Source organism: Drosophila kikkawai, chromosome X (genome assembly GCF_030179895.1).
Source record: "Drosophila kikkawai strain 14028-0561.14 chromosome X, DkikHiC1v2, whole genome shotgun sequence".
Lineage (NCBI taxonomy): Eukaryota > Metazoa > Arthropoda > Insecta > Diptera > Drosophilidae > Drosophila > Drosophila kikkawai.
The window spans coordinates 14417830-14438717 of record NC_091733.1 but is presented as its reverse complement, the minus strand read 5'-3'; the positions used below and the strand labels follow the sequence as shown (position 1 = coordinate 14438717).

General features: G+C 40.4%; 3 protein-coding genes across 8 annotated transcripts; 1 reads left to right on the top strand and 2 right to left on the bottom strand.

Annotated features, from left to right (window-relative positions):
- Positions 1–6949: 6949 nt before the first annotated feature.
- Positions 6950–8353, bottom strand: LOC108080038 (fibrinogen-like protein A). Its single transcript, XM_017174615.3, has 5 exons — positions 8111–8353; positions 8004–8050; positions 7829–7945; positions 7209–7769; positions 6950–7149 (listed from the first exon to the last, which is right to left on the bottom strand). Exons 1-5 carry the CDS (start codon positions 8231–8233, stop codon positions 7002–7004), a joined length of 996 nt encoding a protein of 331 aa, XP_017030104.1. The 5' UTR covers positions 8234–8353; the 3' UTR covers positions 6950–7001.
- Positions 8354–8700: 347 nt separating this feature from the next.
- On the top strand, positions 8701–10296 carry LOC108080031 (microfibril-associated glycoprotein 4). Of its 2 annotated transcripts, none has more exons than XM_017174606.3 (4): positions 8701–8904; positions 9038–9219; positions 9404–9976; positions 10041–10296. In XM_017174606.3, the coding sequence occupies exons 1-4, from the start codon at positions 8794–8796 to the stop codon at positions 10180–10182; spliced, it is 1008 nt and encodes a 335-aa protein (XP_017030095.1). In that variant the 5' UTR covers positions 8701–8793; the 3' UTR covers positions 10183–10296. The 2 variants fall into 2 exon arrangements, with proteins under 2 accessions (XP_017030095.1, XP_017030096.1); XM_017174607.3 differs by having other exon boundaries at positions 8702–8904; positions 9416–9976.
- LOC108080032 (uncharacterized) lies at positions 10297–20513 on the bottom strand. Of its 5 annotated transcripts, none has more exons than XM_070288180.1 (4): positions 14073–14180; positions 13790–13976; positions 10525–10683; positions 10297–10452 (listed from the first exon to the last, which is right to left on the bottom strand). In XM_070288180.1, exons 2-4 carry the CDS (start codon positions 13952–13954, stop codon positions 10297–10299), a joined length of 480 nt encoding a protein of 159 aa, XP_070144281.1. In that variant the 5' UTR covers positions 13955–13976; positions 14073–14180. The 5 variants fall into 5 exon arrangements, with proteins under 5 accessions (XP_070144281.1, XP_070144282.1, XP_017030098.1 ...); XM_070288181.1 differs by having other exon boundaries at positions 10525–10680; XM_017174609.3 differs by lacking the exons at positions 10297–10452; positions 10525–10683; positions 14073–14180 and adding exons at positions 10902–11576; positions 11638–11727; positions 20452–20513.
- Between the last annotated feature and the right edge of the window lie 375 nt (positions 20514–20888).

Genomic DNA, 20888 nt, shown 5'->3' with positions numbered 1-20888 from the left:
GCCCCCACCAGCAGCAGCCTCTGAGTTGCCATTATTGTGGCCAGCGCGCTTAGCAATTTTCTCCGCCAGCCACTGCCAACATTTTCATAATTAATTCTCATGCAAGTAATTAAAAATGCCAACGGCTCGCATTGTCGTGGCTGGGCTTTCTCCTTCTTTTTTCTCTGTTTTTTTGTTGCTGCTGTGATTGCAATGCAAATAATAGCAGCGGGAAATTAATTACGCGCTCGCATAGTCGACAAATGTAAAAATGCTCACAAAGAAACAACAACAACAAGAACCGAGACTGGGCAACAGCGGGGAAAATCCTGGCGAAATAGAACAAACAATTGCATTTTCCTGCGATGTGTGTTAGGGGTAAATCCCCCACACCAGTGTGTGTGTTGTTGTTGTGTGTGGGTGTGTGTGTGTCTACATGAGTATAAAAAATGCTTACTTGGTTGATATAATCTAAGGTAAGTTTTCCACTCTCATTGTGGACATTGTGGACAGTGGCAAAGCAATGTGAAATCAGTTAATTTGTCAGAGGAAAGAGAATTAATTGCTACTTAAATTTAATTTTTATATAAATTAATGTAGGAATTATGGGGAAATTTTATATAAATTATGATTTACAAGGCATTCTTTAGAATTTTCTATAATTTATTCGAAAAATTACCTTAAATATTTAAAAGAAAGAAAGCAGTAAAGCTATCACACTTTTAATTATACATTTTTTTCAAAAATTTTATTGTAAAAATTCCAAATAAATGTGAATTTTGAAACCTGTCTTTAGTTAATAAACTGGAATTCTTCATTGTCTGTTAGCGGAGAGAAAAAAAAGAAAGAATAACGAACAAAATGATAAAGGGTTAAGGAGAAAGATGGCTGCGGAGGGCGTGAGAGAAATGGCTGCCATTAACATTGCCGTTTGCCGTTAACATTTCATTTAGCCGGCAAACGTTTTCTTTCTTTCATTTCCTATTTGGCAGCCGCTTATTCTTCTTTTTCTCTTTTTTTTTTGTGTTTTTTTTTTGCCAAACATTTTAATTATGAGCGCACTTTTCAGCATCCTTTGTTGTTATTGTAAAACAAACGAGGGCCTCCGCGAAGGGGTTAAACGGGGGGGCGTTGGGCATTGCGATCGCCAAATGAAAAGCGTACCAAATGGACATGTGGCCCGCGCATTTTGTGGTTTCTCTTCCTTTTTTTTCCTGTGGGGAAAAACGAGTAGGGCATGGGTCAAAAGTCATAGGAGAAGGAGCAGTCTAAGCCAAAAGAAAGGGCCAACTGCTGCTGTTGCTGCTGCTGCTGATGACGACGATGATGACGATGGCGTTGGCAATGATGGCCATCATGTTGGCCGCATTGTTGGCCAGCGGTAAAATACAGAATATACGCGTTAGAGATGGCACATGTGTAAAGAGCAGAAATGTGAGACATTTTCAATGCAATTTAACTTTCTTCGAGGCAATAAGAGTGTAAATTGTACATAAAAAGTGGCTGAGCTAATTGAAAATAATCTTTAGTTGAACTTTTATATAATTTCTTTATTTTTTTATATTTAAGGAGTCAATAATCTGGGTATTATTATGGATTTACTTACAAATAAATATTAATTCTTTGAATAAACAAATAGTTATTCTAAATATATCGAAAAAACATAAAAAACAAACATAAAATTTAAAAAAAAATTAATTACTATTTAAATATTGACTTAATATTTTATATAATTTTTAAAATTAGCAAAACACTTTGTTTACTTTAAAATTAATTGAAATATATAAAAATAAATTAGAAAAATAATTTAAATAAAATAATTATTCTAAATATATCGTAAGAACACTTTATAAAATAAAATAAAACTATTAATTACTATGTAAATATTGCTAAACATTTTATAATATCAGTTTACAATTTAAAATTAAAATGAAAATTATTGAATATAAAATTAATTAATTTTATATTTAATTTTAAATTGTAAACTGATATATATATATATATATATATATATATATATATATATATATATATATATACTACTAAAATCCCTCTCGCTCACGCTGCCATCACTAACACAAATGCATTGTTTGCCGGCTCGCAAGTGTCTGTGTGTGCGCTTGTGTGTGTGACATGTTAACGACGGCGCTCAAATGACTTTTGTGCGGTTTAAAACCAAACCCCACGACCAGGACCAGGACCAGGACCAGGACCAAGACCCCCTCTAGCCCCCAGACGAACCATCATCGCCATCGTCATTGCCATGGCCTTCTCCTCCTCCTCCTCCTCCTCCTCCTCCTCATCGCCTTGCCTTGTTCGCTGCAGTATTTTTCAATTTTATGGTTTCCAGATGAAGTGCGTTCGACCGTAAGTAAATGCCGGGGAAGCCCCTTTTTTAGCCGCCACACACCAACCCACTAACCCCTCTCCATGTCAGCTGCAGCTGTCATTGTTTAGCTTTTTGCCCTCTTGCAGGACGAGGGAATCCCCTTCCTACCGCTCTCCCTCACACGCATAAAGTTGCATTTTTCCTTTTGCTGTTTTTTATACTTTTTCTATTCGGGTCCGAAACTGCTTAGCCAATTTTTTCGGGCTTCTGTTTGCCATTTTTTTTTTTAGCTTTTCAGCAGTTTGGCTGACCGAATCGTTATGAGTTATGTGCGGGGAGGGGCCTGGCCAGGTGAGCGGGTAGATTGAAACTAACTGAATTGCCCAAGCGGCTGTGAACATTTCGTTTTAATTAAGAGGCCACTCCGGCCAAAGAGAAAAGGAGCAAAAACAAAAAACAAAAGGAGCCACCAAACAAAAACAAAACAACAAAAAATCAAGAATGGAGAAAAAACCCAGTAGGAAAGAAGAGAGAGAAATGGGCTAGAACTGTGTTGAGGATGGTGACTGTTTTTTTCGCTCCCGGAAAGTTGGGGGTTAGTTCCAGTTGATCCGTCAACTAATTAAAGCCAACTTTCAGGCTTCGCTGGCCAAAAATGGCAAAGCACGAAAAAAATGGCCAACAGCGGATGCTTAATTATTTATGGAAAATATTTAGCTGGAAAACAAATTAAATCGGAATCATTAAATACGTGAACAAACAGTGTTTATGGCAAATATATATTAATCCCTTTCAATGCACTGTGATTAAATAGTATTTAAAAATGATAAATTAACTTAAATTTAACAAGAAATAATAACAAAGAAAAAAAAGATTAATTCTGGTAAATATTTAAGAATTTTAAAAGCTAAAAAAAATAATTCTAAAAACTTTCAGATACTAAAAAACTAATTTACAACAAATTTGGTTATTAAAAATAAATATATTCAAATTTTTAAAGGAAATTAATATATAAAAAATATAAAAAAATAAATATATTATTATTTCTAAAGGAAATGAATTTTTTTTTTAATTTATAAAAATATTTTTTAGTACTTTACTAAATTTTTCTTATATTGTAATTAAAATTTAAATTTCAAAAAATTTACCTTTAATTTTCTTAAAAAACTAACACAAATTTCAAGTTCATTTTATTTATATCATTAAATTATACTTTTTATTTATTTATTATAATATCTTTTATTTACCCAACATTTTCTTTCTGTGTCTCTACTTATTTCATATGCTAATCTGTTTCGAGTATTTTTCTTCTTTCTATTGGCCTTTATCTAGATTTTTTTTATCCATTTCCCTTTTTGACTGAGCCTTTGGTGACCCCTTGTGACCCTTAGCTACCTGACCACACCTGTCGCCATTTGCGGTTCTCGCAGTAAATGCATTTTTAATGCATTTCATCCCGTTTTTGTGTGTCCAGTCGCTGCTAAAAGCAAATGCACATTTAAATAAAATTTTATAGTTATATCTATTTAAATATTGCAAAAAGGAATGCTGGGCCGAGGGACAGCATAATTCGCAATTTAAATAAATCAGAGTCAGAGGCGGTCATAAAACCCGTTGTGTTTTTGGCCAAATGCAATAAGAGCCAACTTTTCTAAGGCGAAAGCAGCTCGCTGCTCCTCCATGCATCAGAGTTGACACTTTTTGTTGCAGAATTTCGCTATATTGCCACCAAAGTGAGTGGCAAGAGCAAATGGGCAAAACGTAAACCAAATGGAATGAAAAACAAGATGAAGGAGATGAAAGTCCAGTAAGGAGGAGAAGGGAAACTAGAATATAAGAGCCACACATATACATATATATAATAAGCCTGAAAGCTTAACAAATAATTTACCTAATTTAAATGTTAACAAATTAAAATTAAAAAGACACTTTTCACTACATTTTTATCTCAATTGTATAATGCCAGAACCCCTTTAATGACGAGCCCAAGGTAAGCGGAATGACAGCCTCTTCCAGGGGGAAATCCCTTCCCTTAACCCGTGTGTGCCCCCTCCCCGCTTCCGGTTGCCCTTAACACGTTGACATCTCACGGGGCTGCTCTGCTCAGCTTGCGTTTTTCTCCCCTGTCAAGCTGCCTCCTGTTATTTGTTGCAATTTAAGTGACTTGGAATTGCAATTTATTGTTCCCGCTCTGAAGGGGAAAATCAGCCATCTGCCTTTCCCTTCTCCCTAGCACTTTTCCCTTTTTTTTGGGGGGGGGGGGGGCTGGATATAAACAAGGCGGCGGGGAGCCAGGGAAATATGAGAATTTAGTGTAATGTTGTTTTTATTGCAACTTCATGTGCGGAATGTGTATCAGGGCATTAAAGAGTGTTGTTGCATACACTCAGCCACCGGAAGAGTCGAGAAAACTTTACCCAAAGGACGATCAAGTGACGATTTCCCTCTTGGGTTGCCAGGGATTGTTGGATTTCCTCACGGAATTCCTTATTTAATGACTGATAAATCATGGAGTCACAAGTGTAATTGTTACCTACTCAAGGTTATTATTTTATTTGAATAATGTGGAATTTATGGAGGCTTAAGGAAATATTTTTCAAGTATTTTTAAGAGGTTTTGAAGAGTTTTTTTTTTTAATTTTAAAATGTATATAAATACTTTCCTACAAGTTTTCTACCAAAAAGACGACTTCAAATTCCTTCTTACATCATCTAAAGAAGAAAAATCACTTGTATAATGACAGAAGGACATTTATAATGCCGAATTTTGATTGTCCTGGCAAGTCTATTGTCCTTGTCCAGCGATATTGTAAATTTCTTTATATTTGTCAAGCCAATTGAAAAGTTTGTGGCAACTTTGTGTTGATTTAACACCCCTCCCAGCGCCACACATATAAGACAACAAAGTCACAGAACAGTCCTGTGTGTCCTTCCATCAAAGGAGAGAAGTCTGGCCCCCCGGGGGGAGGGTCAAGAAAGAGAAAAACTTTCGCTGGCCGGGACATAAATAAGGAATTGTATGGTAAATGGCCGGCAAGGAAAACAACGTGGAATAAAGCCGACACAAGTCGGAAAAGTCTGGAATTACTCGTAAGGAAGAGAGATAGACAGAGTGAGAGTGAGAGAGAGAGAGAGAGAAACAATAGAAAGAGACAGTCAGGGGTGAACAGTGACCACACACAGTGATTTACGCTCATGAAATTGAGTTGTGGCGCAAATTATTTATGAACAAAGCGCACACACAGGAATAACAAGCAAGCGCGAAGCAAACGAGAATTGTAATGTCCCAAAATCCAGGACAATATGCAGTTTGCGGAATCGGTATCGAAGTCCTTCCCCAGAGAAATGTCCCTTCTGCGGACAGCTTAGAGCAGCTCGCCGCTTGCCAGAGCCAACTTTTTCTCCAAAAAATAATTTATTAGCGGCAAACGAGCAAAAGTTTTATGAAAATTCAAAGAACACAAAAAAAAAAAAAAAAAAACAAGACAAAAATAAAGAAAGGAACACAATCGAAACAAAGGCCAAAACAAGTGGAAGTTGAAGTTGAGGTGGCGCAACTTGATGAAGTAGCTCCAACACCCAGCATTTGGGGCCAACATTTCATTGTCAGCCGAGTTTTTGCGGGAATCGTGTGCTTTGTTTAATATTTTCAGACTCTGTCAAAAAGTTTGGGCCAAATTTATTTACTATCATGTCCGCCAATGAGCCGGGGTACAAGAGGAACTGAGTGTGAGCGGGTATGTTTGTTAACAAAGCGGGTTTGGTTTAAGTTTCTCTGAACTATAAAATAATACTTATTATTGGAAATTTCTTGGAAAATATTCTACATATTTCTGCATATTTTATAAACTGAATAGAAAATCTGGGTAACATTTGATCTCAACTCTTAAGAATTTATGACTAAGCGAACATATAGAAAATTATAATATCTAATTAATAAAAACGAGTGGCTTGCTATCAAAAATATCCCCTTAATAAGGGCATTTAATGCCGCTCAAGTCTCACTTGTTATTTATTGAATTTGGCACACAATTGCACAGGAGCTTATTTTCTCCACCTGCCTTCCTTCCTTCCACATTCAATTGCTGCGTATGAAATTTATGAAATTTATTCCGCTGCCTGTCAAAGTTTTCTTCCACTCGTATATCTTGCAAAAAGGAGCAAGCCCACGCTTACCGGTCTCTCTAGGTGCCAATGACAGTCGCATTACGCATACGTCCCGTGTCCCCCTCGCTCTGCTGGGCATTACGTATACGCCTTGCGGACGGAACCGTTCGATATCATTAGCATTGGCAAATGCATATGGAAAGCCTCGTTCTCGCTCTCGCTCTCTTCGTCCCTAGTTTGTGTATTTATTTTTAGAGAAAACAATTTCAGTTGCTTAGCAAAGCTGCCACCGCAAAAGCCACCACCACCCCTTTTTCGCCCCCAACAGAACGCTTTGTATGCAAATGAGCAGACTGAATTCTCTCATGATAATATGCCATTAATGAGCAGCATTATTTTCCCCCAAGTGTGCCCCCAGTGTGTATTGTTTGCCAATTAATTAAACATCGCTTAATGCGAAATATATATATAAAATAATTGCAATAATTAAAACCCGTTTGCAATCAGTCAGCCAGAGAGAAATGCTCCCCACACATTCTCGCTCTACGAACTAAATAGTTGATGTTTATTGCAAGTCTTTGATATAATTATGGAGTGGCCTTCTTGATTGGCCGAATGAGCATGCGGACATAGCTGAGGGATCCGTTTGGCCCCGTCAGGAACGGCTTCCACAGGATGCCCTTGAAGAAGCCTATCTCGTGGCCATACTTGGACTGAAAGGTGCCAAAGAGGTTGCTGGAAGGAAAGAGGGGCTTTCATTATTAAAGCCAACTATCAGGGTGTCCTTCACTCACCTCTGTACACACTCCCGGCCGTACCACCAGGCTCCTGCATGGGTCCTGGCACAGTTCTGACCATTGTCGTCATTGTCCTGGTCAAAGGTGGTGAACTTCTTGCCGGCATGGTAGCGCAACGAGTCTCCGGCATCGCCCTTGTAGGTCCCCAGCACATACAGGAGATACTTCTCCGACTCGCTGCCAATGCTAAAGTGATCGTAGATGGCAAAGCGCTCCTCCCCCTTCTTGTTGCGCATGATTACCAGCAGCTCGTGGTGCTCACTGTTGGTCAGGCGATGCAGCTTTTCCAGGCCAATGAAGAACTCCGTATTCAAGGACCCAAAGCCAGCCTTGTAGGTCTCCCAGTCGCGGTTAAAGTCCTCGCTACCATCGTACCTGTAGGCAATCACCAGCCAGCCACCGTCGCGCTCCTTCTGGTCACAGCTGACGAAGAAGGGATCCATGTCCTGGGCTATCCTGATTCTCACCTGGCCATGCTTCTCGTCGTGGCAACTCCGGGGTATGTCGTCGACGGGCGCAGCCGGTGGCAGGTTCTGGAGGCCAGGAAATGGGCGGAGTCTGTGGGGAAAGCATTTAAATAGAGTTTTTCAATTTTCTGGTATAAAGCCAACGCTTACATTCTGGCCTCCAGGGGATACCCATCACTGGGCTGCGTTTTGAACTCCTCAACCAAGTCCTGCAGCTCGTTCAGTTCCTTCCTTAGATTTTGCAACTCATCGGTCATGAATTGAATACTAAAAAGTTGCTCTATAATTAAACTTATCCTTCAATTTAGACTGTCTTTCCACTTACCGGGCTGTCAGGGCTCCCAATGTGCTCGCAGGACAACTTCCAGAATCCTTGGAAAAATAATTACACAATTAAAAACCATTTTTCTTGTTTTAAGTGGCCTCACCCACATTCTCAGCCATCAGAAAGGGTTCCGCTGAATTTCTCATTATCACAGAAAGTGGCTTTTCCGTGGAGTTCATCGTGGCGGTGCTGAGGCAGGCCAAGGCCGTGACGAGCGTCTCCAGAGCCATGCCTAGCCAGGTGTAGTTCCAAGGCGATTCCTATATATATATAAATCGATTCCAGAAGCAATCTGTGCTAACGACAGCAACGCGGCTGCAACTGCTCGTCGGGGCAACTGACTAAGTAAGTCAGCTCCCGGGCCTATCAATAACTAGCTGCTCGATGGTCAGAGATGCTAAAAAATGAGTTAAGTGAAGCGATCACAATGATCATAGATAATTTACAGGTAAAGTAACGAATTATGCCATATTTTTATTAATAATGTATTTAACCTTAATTAAAATCCTTTTTCTATAATACTTTTACACACATTTTTAGTACAAAAATCTTGGAAAATTGTAGCTTTTCCTCGTTGCCTCATCACTGCCTGAGAAAGCACTGCTCAACACTTGTTATATTCCGCTTAGCATACTTGTTTTTCATGCGATGAACAATCCAACGTGGAAAAACTAATCCCCCGACTGACCTTTGGCAGTCAGTGGCGTTCTCATTCGCGTTCGCACTGCGCCTCCGAACGGCAGCTAGTTAGCTTAGCTTAGCTTAGTCAGTTACTTAGTCTGTTGCCAATATGTCGCAGATGCTGCAGCTGGACGCCTTGGTCATGGCCATGGCCTGTCTATCCACCACGCAAACGGACCTGGGCGGCGGTCTGATGGTGCCTCCGTCCCTGGAAAATGCCGTGAGTTGCAAGTGTATATCTTAAAGGGAAAACCGGTTTCAGGGAAGGTACAAAAGTCGAAGGGGATTCACCATAGCAGTGAGAGAAGAGTGCTTGAGATATATAAATAATCAAAAATATATAATCCTTCTAGAGCTCCATCAGCTGTCCTGTACCCACTGTGAGTGGCCTCTCCACTCGGATTCAGACTCTAAACAAGGAAATAGCCAGTGTCAAGGAGCAGATTGGCAGCCTGCAGGAGCAATTGGCGGATCTTAGGAGGACAGGGGGTCCGCCAGTGGTGGCACTGGCTTCGCCCACCCTGGGCTCCCGCTTGTGAGTACAAAAAAAGATAACCAGAAAGCTCTAAGGGGAATTTGATAAACCGATTTGAAATACAACTTTCTATGTAAGGAGAGTATATATCTTATACTTCACCTGATCTTTCCTATGAAAACTATAGAAACAAAAAACATCAAAATTCCTCTTGGTGCTTTGATTCCCAAATAATAATCCACAGACCTTCCGCCAGCTTGGATGTACAGCCCCAGCTGCTGGGCCCCGGCATTCCCGCTCCTGCCACCGGTACGCCGGAGAACTGCATGAAGCAGCAGCATGGCGTAGTCCGTATCCGACCCCGCCAGAATGCCGAACCCTTCTTCGTGTTCTGCGACCAGAAAGTGCGCGACGGCGGCTGGACTTTGGTGGTGAATCGCAACAACGGCAACGAGGCCTTCAATCGCAATTGGGCAGACTACAAGATCGGCTTTGGCCCCCTCACAGGCGAGTTCTTCATCGGTCTGGACAAGCTGCACGAGATCACCAGCAGCGACAACTATGAGCTGCTGGTCCAGCTCCAAAACCGCAAGCAGGAGCTGCGTTACGCGCTCTACGACCACTTCAGCATCGGCAGCGAGTCGGAGCAGTACCGGCTGAATGTCCTGGGCAAGTATCAGGGCGATGCAGCCGATGGCCTGCGCCCGCACACCGGTAAGAAGTTCAGCACCCAGGACAAAGACAACGACGAGAGCGAGGAGAACTGTGCGGCAGTGCAGTCGGGAGCCTTTTGGTATGGCAGCAGCTGCAACCTCAGGTGGGTGTCTCTCTAAATCCAAGAACTACAGACTGAGATCTCTGAATACTCTATAAACACACAGCAATCCCTTTGGCGTGTATCAACGCACTCTGGAGCGGGATTTGGATGGCTACAAGGGTATCCTGTGGCGCGGCTTCCTGGACGGACCCAAGGGTTCCCTGAAAATAGTTCGCATGATGGTGCGACCACGTGGTGATTCGTAAATAAATATTTGTATATGTATTTCATAGCAACAAAGACACCCATTTGGTTATAAAACAATAAAAGTGAGGTTTAGAAACAAAAATAAAGTATAATAGCAAATTATAAAATTCAAATTAGATCTCGTTGAGCTTGTCGGCCGCCTCTTCGGTGGTCGTGGTGGTGCGAACTGTGGTGGTTGTGGTGGGATCCTCAGAGCCCTTGACCACCAAAGCATCACCAAAAACGGGCTTAAAGAAGAGCACAAAGCGGGAGTAGCGGCGGGCAGAGTTCTGGTAGTGAAAGGTTGCCGGCAAAGGTAAATTTTAAAATATCAAAAAAATATATCCAACTTGTAGACTTACCAGAATCAAGCGGGACAGCGACTTGGAGATATTGGTCACCGTCAGCAAGGATTTGTTGAGCAGCTCCGAGGGCAGCTCCAGGGAGGCATCGCTCTGGATTTCGGCGGCATCACTCAGATCCTTGCCCCCTGCCCTCCGACGCCTGGGGCCGTGGCTCTGCTGGATAAATAGATACACAAGTCGGGTGAGTAATCAGAGATGGCCAGAGATGAGCAGAGAGACAGAGAGTGAGAAAGAGAGAACCCAAAGATCCAAGGTCCCAAGACACCACTTCAAGGGCAAGGCCATTAATAAAACCAGGTGTGGAGTGGTTTTTTTTCTTTCCATTTTCGGATTTATTCGTTTTTTTCTTCTTTTTTTTTCATCGTGTTGTTGTTGTTGTTGTTGTGGTCTTGTATATTTATATTTCTATATATGCCGAATATTTACAAACATGATACTTAACTAGGGTGTAACAAAAAAAGGTTTGGGATCGAGGGTTTTTGGGGGAGCTCAACAAGGACTCCGATGGATGGATAGATGGAAGAGGAGTAGGAGGAGGAGGAGGTCAACGATAAATTACAGGCTCCAGCCGGAAGTAGCTCTCATTTGTGTGTTGTTGGCCTTCGCTTGTCTCGCTTGGATCCCTGCATCCCTGCACAGCATCCCTGGTAGCCTATAGTTAATAGTAGCCCCTAATAGCCCGCCTCATCCGAGTCGGGAGCGGGTGTCGTGACGCCGGCCAGGCCGCCGGTTCCGCCCGAGGAGCCCTGCAGGATCGGTCCCGAGAAGCCAAGGAACTTGGACACCACATTGCCCAGTCCAGCGTTGGGATTGCCATTTCCGGAGGAGGAGCCACTAAAAGCAGTGATGGTGGTGAGCACGCCGGTGGTGAGATCGTTGGCAATGTTGCCCAGCGAACGGATCTTTGGCGAGACGACGGCAGTGATCAAAGTCTGGAAGTCCTTGATGGGCACCGGCGACTTGATGTCCCACTGCTTGTTCTTCTCGATGTTGGCGCGGTCCAGCTGCTCGATTACCCGCGTCTTGGTGTCCAGGAAGTTGTCGATTTTCTGAATTTAATATATATTTTGATCTGCGACTGATTATATATATATTCTCGATTCTACTCACGCCAAAGACGAAGCCGAGCACGGCGTTCTTGGCCTCGAACGTGGCATCGGGCAGTTTTCTTTTGTTGCGCTCTTGGCCAACTAACACCTCCTGGAAAAGGGAAATCGAAGTGGAAAATACGGGGGTCACCACACATCACACACCTTATTATTAACTCACAGACTCCTTTCAATCTCCAAGTATCTATATGTTACTTATTCTTTCCAGTCATGTCTCTAATCTTGCCTAATTGCCAATCGATTGGATTCTTTCCCTAATTACACCTGAGACTGCAACTGAGACTTTGACTTCGACTTCGACTTCGACTGCGACTTCAACTTCGACTTCGACTTGGACTTCAAGTTTAATTGCCGCCAAAGACTTGGTAAACGATCAAAAAAAGGCACTCGACACTCGGGGCCAGTTAGACTTGACCCAATTTTCGGGGCTGACCGAAGAAAAAAACACTCGCACATAAGTAATTATAACACTTGTGCCGACACGGGGACCTTCGCTCATTCTAAGCCCCAGTCTATAGCCTAACCGATATAAATAAATATATAAATTATAGCGATCACTGCTTGGACGCTTGGACACTTAAAATTCACCTCGGCATTTTGGCCAGACCCGAAAGCAAGCCATATGTATGCACCTCGGTGTCAGCGTCCAAAATTCACTCATTTCCAACCAAAACGCATAGTTTGAGGGCTGGGAAACTGCACTGGCGGGGTTTAGTCTATGACTCATGTAGCTTTCTAAGAGGGAAATCAAGGGAAAAAACAGAGGACTTGCAAGGAGCTTTTGAGTGAGAAAAGTGAGCTATTTAAGTAGTAATTATCTTGTGGAAAAATCTAAGTAAAAGTGCGTCTATCTTTACTGTGTTTAAAAAAGAGGAAATTAAGATGTTTACTTGGTTTAAGAGCTTCTTTTAAGGGATCTTTGTAAATATTTTTTAAATATTTCTTGGACTATTTTACACTCTCAAATATATATATAAAGAACCTAATAGATAGCTATTTCAATAATAATTCCCCTTCAGCCCCGATAAGTAATCTAGCCAACAAAAAAACAGACAAAAGACAAGGTAAAGACAAAACGTTTAACCAAGATTTACCTTCAACCCACAGATTTTGATCACAACTAATATCTCTTAAATTATGCAACTCATTCGGGCGAGGGTAACTCGGCAATTTTTGGCTCATTGTTCTGCCATTCTCCCCCCACTCGAGAGGGTTTTCGAGATCTTTTTTTGAGATTGCCCAACACGGCGATTTATTAGTTTAACAAAACGCTAAACACATTACGCGATACGTTATACCTTTTGCATTTTCGCCTTTTGTTTTTGGGCCGTTGAAGTGACAAACAAAAAACGTGAGCTATGGTTTATATAGAGCAAAATCAGGTCAGTTGTTGAGGAGTTGAACGAGTGGCAAAGGGAAGGGTCTTGGGACTTGGGGGTAAAACTTGTAAAATGGTTAGGAAAATTTCCAACTGCCAGGAAGTAAAGGGGGAAATTATGTATGTTTCATATAGCACTTTGTTTTTCGAACCATCTTTCATGATTGGTTTTCCCTTACTAAATTTCAAAAATAATTTTCTCAATGCTCAATTTCCCCCAATCCCCCATTTCCCCCGCTCAATTAGCTTTCCACTACAAAGTGTGTTGGATCAATAAACACGAAGACGGGGGCCAGAAATAAATATATGTATTAACCAACTGTTGGAGGCGCGGAAATGTTTCACAATTTGTGCGAATAAGACAAGTGATGAGACTCCCTCTCTCTCTCTCTCTCTCTCTCTCTCCATCTCTCTCTGAGACCGAGGCGTTGGCTTGGCTTTCGGTTTTTTGGTTTTCGGTTTTTGGCTCTTGAATTGGTTTTGAAATGTTAACGTAGGTCGTTAACAAGTTTTGTCGCCACCAAGGTCGTCTGCCGTTCGACTTGAAATCGATTTAGCCAGAGCTTATACCCAGATTTGCATATGGCCAGAAGTCGGTTCAATGCACCAAATGGCCAAAAGCCAGGCTTAACTGCAAAATTAGCAGCTGCTGCTGGCACAAGTGAAGGGGCCACAGACTTGGCGGGCAGACAATCAAGTTTTCCCCCGGGACTTCCTAGTTGGACTTTTGGGTCTCTCTCTTTCTCCTGGTTAACCGTTTTTTTGGGGACTTTACCTCGGCATTGATGGGATTCAGATCCGGCTCACTGCTGTCCTGCAGGGCAGACTCCAGCTCCACATTGACCTGCTGGGGGGCTGGGGCGCCTAGCGATAGCGTCAACGAGGCCGATAGAAGGGCCAGCAGCAATAGGACGCGGCTCTTGGAACACTTCATCATCATGACTTGGGGATGGATGGATACTCTGCAAAGGAAAGGCAAAGGAAAACTATGCGTGAAACTCCAAATCAAATCAAATTCTCTATTTATTTTTCATTTTCTTTAAAACCAAAACACAAACTTTAAGCTCGAGCAAACAGCAAAACGGGGAACAAAAACGGTGCAAGTGGATCGAAGTTTTAAAAGGTCTGGGAGCCGCCGCCAGATACGCGATACTAGCACGTTCACTAACTTTAAGCAAATGACTGCGGACGAAAGTTACTTCAATGATTTAGCAGTGGCCAAAAAATCGGTTACACATGCGCAGAGCTTTTTGGCGTCGCCGTCGATGCCTCCGCCGGCGTCGCTGTCGACGCCTTGCATTCACGAGTCCGCCGCAAATTGAATTTTATTGCCGTCCGAATTCGTGGATTCGGTGGATCGCTTGGATTCGGGGGATTTCTTTGAGTGGTTACGTTGCTGCCGATGCTAACGCTGTCGGTGGCAGCGAGTGGAGCGTGGCGCCTACTGCGCTGCTAAGGGGAAACTCGTTTTTGAGCCAAAATGCCAACGGAAAGTGCTCAATAAAGTGCAAAACCCGCCGCTGCTGTCAGAGATGTTAAGTCATTTTGTTGTTTCTGCTTCTTTTTTTTTTGTTTTTTTGTTTTTTTCTTACTCGTTAATGGTGTTTCTGCAATGCGCTTTTAATTTGTACTCTTTGGCTTTCAATTAAGGCACACACACAGGCTCAACACACCGATAAAGTCGGTCATACGCGGCGTATGCGCAATGTGCATTCTCAAGCACTTTTTCGTCGTCCGAGTGAGACTCTGGAGTGCTTATATAAGGGTTGGCAGACCATTTACCAAAAAATTAACATATTATTCTCTTAAGCGAAAGGAACTCAATAGGTTTTCCGGGGAAAAAGGTACAGTGGGGTCTAAAAAATGTAGGAAATCGCTCCAGTATTTCTATAATTTATTATTTAATTTAAAAAAATCTAAAGTTGATCCTAAAGCTGTATATGAAAAACCTCCAGTATAGTTTAATATAATTATTATTTTATATACACAAATGTTTATTTTTTCTCATTTAATAATAAAATATTCCTCAACTAAAACCCCTATTAAAATAAATAAATTATTTAAATAAAGAACAAATTGCTCAACGCCTCCAGAGACCAGTTAAGCCGCCATCCTTGACCCTAACATTGACTTGGAATTTAGCATTTAGAACCGCAGCCAACTTAAGTCCAACAAATGCCTATGTAAAAACCCATGTTAATGCTTTTTCTCTGATTAATAATCAGCATAAATTATACGTATTTATGCACCAGTACAACAAGCAGAATAACAAGTCAAGAGGCGAAATAAAGAGCCCGAAGTAAGGAAAATTTAATCAAGTCGCTCGCCTTCGGACAACCGAAGTCAAAGTGCGCGTATCGAATTCAGAAATTTAATAACTAGAATTGCAGTTGCACTCCAAGCTGCTCTGATCCGATCCGATCCGATCCGATCCAATCTGATTCGATTCGATATGTGGTAATTATTCAATTCGGCATACCAAGTTCTGAATTCGCAAAAATTAACTAAATAATCGCCTGCAATTTCCATCGAATCCAAGTCAATTTTGAGATTTAAATTGGATTAAAATGGCTTCGAACAGAATGAGATCATCTTGGACTCGATTTTAGCAAGTTTATTAAGTTTGCATGATTTATTTAGCAATTTACAACTGTTTGCTAAGCAATTACAATTGAAAAGTTAATTTAAATTGAGGTTTAAATTTGCTAAAAATGCATTTTTATAATTTATTTCAGTTTTCAGTGATGATCCCTTTCTTTTTTATAGAAATTAACCTGTTGATCCCAGCCCTTCACTGCCACTCTCAGTCCAGTTGTGACTCGACGCCTTTCTACTTAACCCCTGGCCACCACTTAACCCGTTTAGCCCACCTCGCTGATTGACACAAAAATAAGATAAATCGGGGCAATTTGCTTATCAATGTTGCGGTATAAAATCAACGCCTCGGCCAAGGTCAAGCGGCTGCAAAACGGGACCGAAACATAACATAATCCTTAATGAACAGCGCACCTTGTCCCACTGGTATTTTTGTTTTTTTTTTTTTTTTATTTTCTCTTGATTTTTGTGCAACATTTTATGGCCCAGTTAAAGCTAAATTAGTTACAAAAAAATAAAATAAAATGTACAACATTTCAGCAACCGCAAAATGGCAAAGACAAAACCAAAATCCAAAACGCAAAGTGCAGGCTTAACTGTCTCAGTTTTTTGTGGGTCACAAGGTTGGGCGATGTCTGGCAGATCGCAGAACCTGTGTCCAGTTCATGCCGAGTGCCTCTTTCAACTTTCAATTTTCAGAAAATTAAATGTGTCTCAGGGAAGCCCTTGAGTTGGTTAACTGAGGAATAAAGGCCTCAGCCAAGGCTTAAAAATTAAATAATTAATTAATTAAATTATAATTTCTTACTTACTAACTAATTTTTTGTTAGATTAAGTTAGTTATATTTTTTAAACCCTTTACAGGTCAACAGAGAATGAATGAAAAAGGCAGAAAAAGTATAAAGTATATATATTCTTAATCAAGATCTTTTCATCTAACTGTTTTCTAAAAAGTTGAATAAAATCGGTTAAAAACAAAAAGAGTTTTTAGGCAATAAAGATTCTTTGGATATTATTTGTTGCTCAACATGTTTCTGACTTTACAACATGTTTCTAGCAACCTTTTCTTAGGTCTTTTGCTTTGTTTAATTTATATTCTTAATCAAGATCTCAGCATCAAACTATTTTCTAAAAAGTTGAATAAAATCGGCTAATAAACAAGGTAGCTTTTAGGCAATATTTATTATTTCTTTTATTTTTTTTTACTAAAAGTACATATCTTGTTTTGCTGATTGCATATTATGTTCAAGATTTATTTTTTTTTTTATTTTTTAAGACTTAGCCAGTTGCTGTTCTGCCTAATTTGGCAGCTCAATTAGCAAATTATCCATGAAAATTCAATTGCAGTCGCTCGGAGGCTGCGGCGCCTCAATTAGAACGCCATAATTGCTGGCCAGCCCCTCAATCAGTCAGTCACTCAGGCAGTCAATCTGTCCATCAGCTTGGCGAACGCGTGTCATAATGTTTATGACAGTAAAAACTAAAGAAAAAATCAAGTGAAAAACTGAAAAACAGAAAAAACAGACAGCCAAAAGACCTGCACTTTGTCTCTGTTTTTCTCTATGTTCATTTTATCGAAGGCAATCTCGCAGAAACATGCCTTACATGCTGGCCAAGACCCCAAAAGCGCCCCAAATCCTTGCCCAGCGATCTGACCCCCTGAACCCCAGGTGAGCGCTGGCTTGTTTTTGACTAGATCTTCATTGCGTTTCCAGTTAAGGTTTCCAGTTTTGGTTACAGTCGCGCTTTGAGCTTCATTTGGTCTCTGGTTTTTGTAAGGCAAAATGTCAGGGGGTAAGTTACTTTACATCTAGTGGCACTTGCTCTGGGGAGGGTATAGATATTATTCCACTGCAAAAAAAAAAACTGATTACTGATTTAGAGGCTTTTAAAGTACTTGAAAATGCAAAGTTTTCGGTTAACTTGTACCCTTTTTCTGCCATATGTTGGGGCATAATTTGGCATTGCCCAACCGACTTACACAACTTGGTTGTCATTATGCATTATGCGCTTGCTGGCTTCGGTTCGCGGCATTAATGTCACCTGCTCATCGCTGTTCTGGCCACAATGACTGGGCACTAAGTGCACGCAGGAAAATAACAACAACAACAAAACAGGTCCAACTAACTCCGGGTTCGAGTAACTTTACGATTTAAAAATTACAGGCCATAACCATTAACATAACCCGGCTTTCATTGGGGGCGCTTCGTTAGGCGGCCAAAGAGGCTCGTTAACCTGGCGGAGAACAGGCCATCATCAGCCACTCGATTCCATTTGCCACATGTACCACATATATATATATGTATAATTATATTTATATATCCGAAAACCGCCTGCAATGGGACTCTAATGAACTGTTGATGGCTTTACGCAAGTCTTTTACTAGGCGAATGCGTTTGGCTTTTGAACCCCGAGGAAGTGTTGCGAAAGGAAAACCCAGGAAAAGTAGGGGGGAAAATCCAATGAAATAGTGTATAAAAAATGGTGAATTTAAAAACAGTAAAAGAAGATTAAAAATTGTATTTATAAGATAAAAACAATACTTTCAATATTTTAAAGAAGAAAAGATAACATTTTCTTACTGTTGTTTGTCTGAAAAATCTCCTAAATTATTTTTAAAAATATCCTTTCTCTTTCTTAACTATTTCCCCATTATCCTTTCCTTCTCCTTGCTATTATTTAATGCTTAAAACTTAACTAAAGTCTTAAATTCTCCAATGAGCCATGAAAATTCCACATGATCTCCTAATTAGCTCAGAAACGCTTAAGCTTAATCGAAAAAAATACAAAAATAAAAACTAATTTCGCTTGAACTTAGCTCGCTTGTAAGCCAATTCTTTACATCAAAAGTTATTTTATTTTGTTTTGTGCCCAATCGCCGAGGCGAATTTAATTGGAAAAGGCGTTGCCAGTGGGCCATTCTCTTGACCTGGCCAAAGTGATTCGTTTCTGATTCTTAACTTAATTCTAATTCTAATTGTAATTCTTATTCCGACTCGAATTCAGATGTCAGGTGGCGTTTATTTGTTTACTCTCAGCCATTATAGTAATTATAGTATTAATAAATCTCGCCGCCGGCTGCCGACGAAGGTCGCCCCACCAATAATATCAATTTTTGGTGAGCTTTTTGAAAGGCATTTTGGATTCGATTAGCTTGCCTAATGGCCGTGCAGAACTTAGTGTTGTTAAATGAGCCGCAAATTGGAAATCACTTTTAAAGAAGCTTGTGCAATCTCCCCTCAAAATCTTGTAAAAATCCCTCCAAACAGTAAACGTTCATTCATGGTTTCCCCATTTAAATGTGTGAAAATTGTAATAATACCAGATGTTCCGATACGGAATCCAATGCTCATAATTGAAACATAAACTTGGAAATTTCATGGGATTTACATAATAAGCGGAGGCCCAAAAAGGGGGGCATTGTTTCATATATAGGGGCAATTTTGATAAGATTTCTCGGGATTGCACCAATCGATTTGCATAAGGAGAAGCATTTCATTACGAAAATGAACGCTGCGGCCTGGTCTGGTCAATAAACTTATTGACCGACTTTGATATGACACCTGCACATAACATATGTATGTGTATGTGTATATATATATATCTCTCTGACTGTAAAGACGCCCCCTCGCCGGTTTGCCTTCAACGCGTCCAGCTCGCGCTGCTCCACTTTCATGGCATTTACTTTCGCTTTCTGTTTTCAGTTTTCAGTTTTATTGCGGCTATTTTTCTGTATATTTTTTTCTGTCTGTTGATATTTTCGATTTGGCCGCAGCTCTCATCGCCGCTTTGTTGTGGCTTATGGGTTATGGCCCAGAGCGTTGACGGCTGCTGGGCTGCGTTTTGGCCTGAAGCTTATCTGGCTTGAGCCATCGCCACTGATGGGCGACCTTGAGACCGTTACCGGTTTCTTCGGGCCAGGCCAGGCCAGTCTTGCATGCTTTTTTTTTTTCTTTTTTTTAGTTGGTTTTTTAGCTCTGACTCTGATTTTGACTCTGTCCATCTTCAAGGGGTCAGCTTCGAGCTATACATCAATGGGTTACCAGGTAGTTAACCCCGAAAATTCCAGAAAAGTGGCATTGTCTTTGAAAGGGAAATCTAAGAGAATGCGTATAAAATAAATATAATTTCCTTAGAAATACGAAATATATTACTGAAAAGCTTAAATAGCACTCTTATTTAATTCCCTTGTATTTTTCCTTAATTATTTATATGTTGTACTAACTTAATAAATTTTTTAAAAATACTTTCCAACTTCTTATTAACATTGTAATATTTTTATTTACTTGTTAATTGCTTAAAATTAAATTTCAGTTATTAAAAACCTTCAAAACCTTTATTGGCAGAATAATAAAATAATAAAACTCTCCCTATTCAACGGACTGCCAAACATATACGATAATTGTTAAGTGATTTTGGCTTTTGTTAATTGATTTATGAAGCAATTAACGCATTCGTGTCTTCTTTGCTCGGTTGCCAAATTTCGGTAGCTAATCATTCCCCACTTTCCCCTATTCCCCCCTCCGTAAAGTTGTTTTGGGATAGACCTGACCTATGGCCAGTATTTTGAGTTGAGGCTTAGCCCAGTTAGCAAGTTCGTTGCCTAAGTCTTTTGTTTGGCACACATTGGCAGCTGGGACTTTGGGCCCTCTTCCCCCATTTTTTACTTTTTAGCAACTCAACGTATATAAAAACAGTGCTAACTCAATAAAGTGTATAAATTATTAAGTTATTATGGGTTTTTGATGGGTCCAATACCTTGACTTAAGGTTTTCTTCCTTTTTAACTTTATTTCTACAACTTTTAATTTGTAGTATATATATAGAGACCACTGTAACTCACCTCAGATTTATAAAATCAAGATGCCGCTTGCCAAACTTAATTGCAATGCGAACTTTTTTTACACACAAAACCACACTCTTGAGCGCCCAAATATATAATTGAGTTCATTAACAATTTCAAAATGCAAATAAACCAGCACAGACACCGCACACAAAAACAAAAAAAAAAAGCACAAACAAACGATAAACAATAAACAATAAACAAAAACTTAAGCTGAGGTTTTTCAAATTAAAAACGCGACAACTAAACGGCCCGCAAAATGTCACTTGGTCTTGTGAAAGATTCACGCATAACTGAAAGCCGGCTCTCTGACGGCTGAAATGTGCGGCTCCATTTGGCCACTTTGGCAACAGAGACAGCAGAGAGAGAGAGAGAGCAAAAGAGGAGACAGAGAGAGAGAGAGCGAGAGAAAGCAACAGGTAAAAGCATTGAAATGC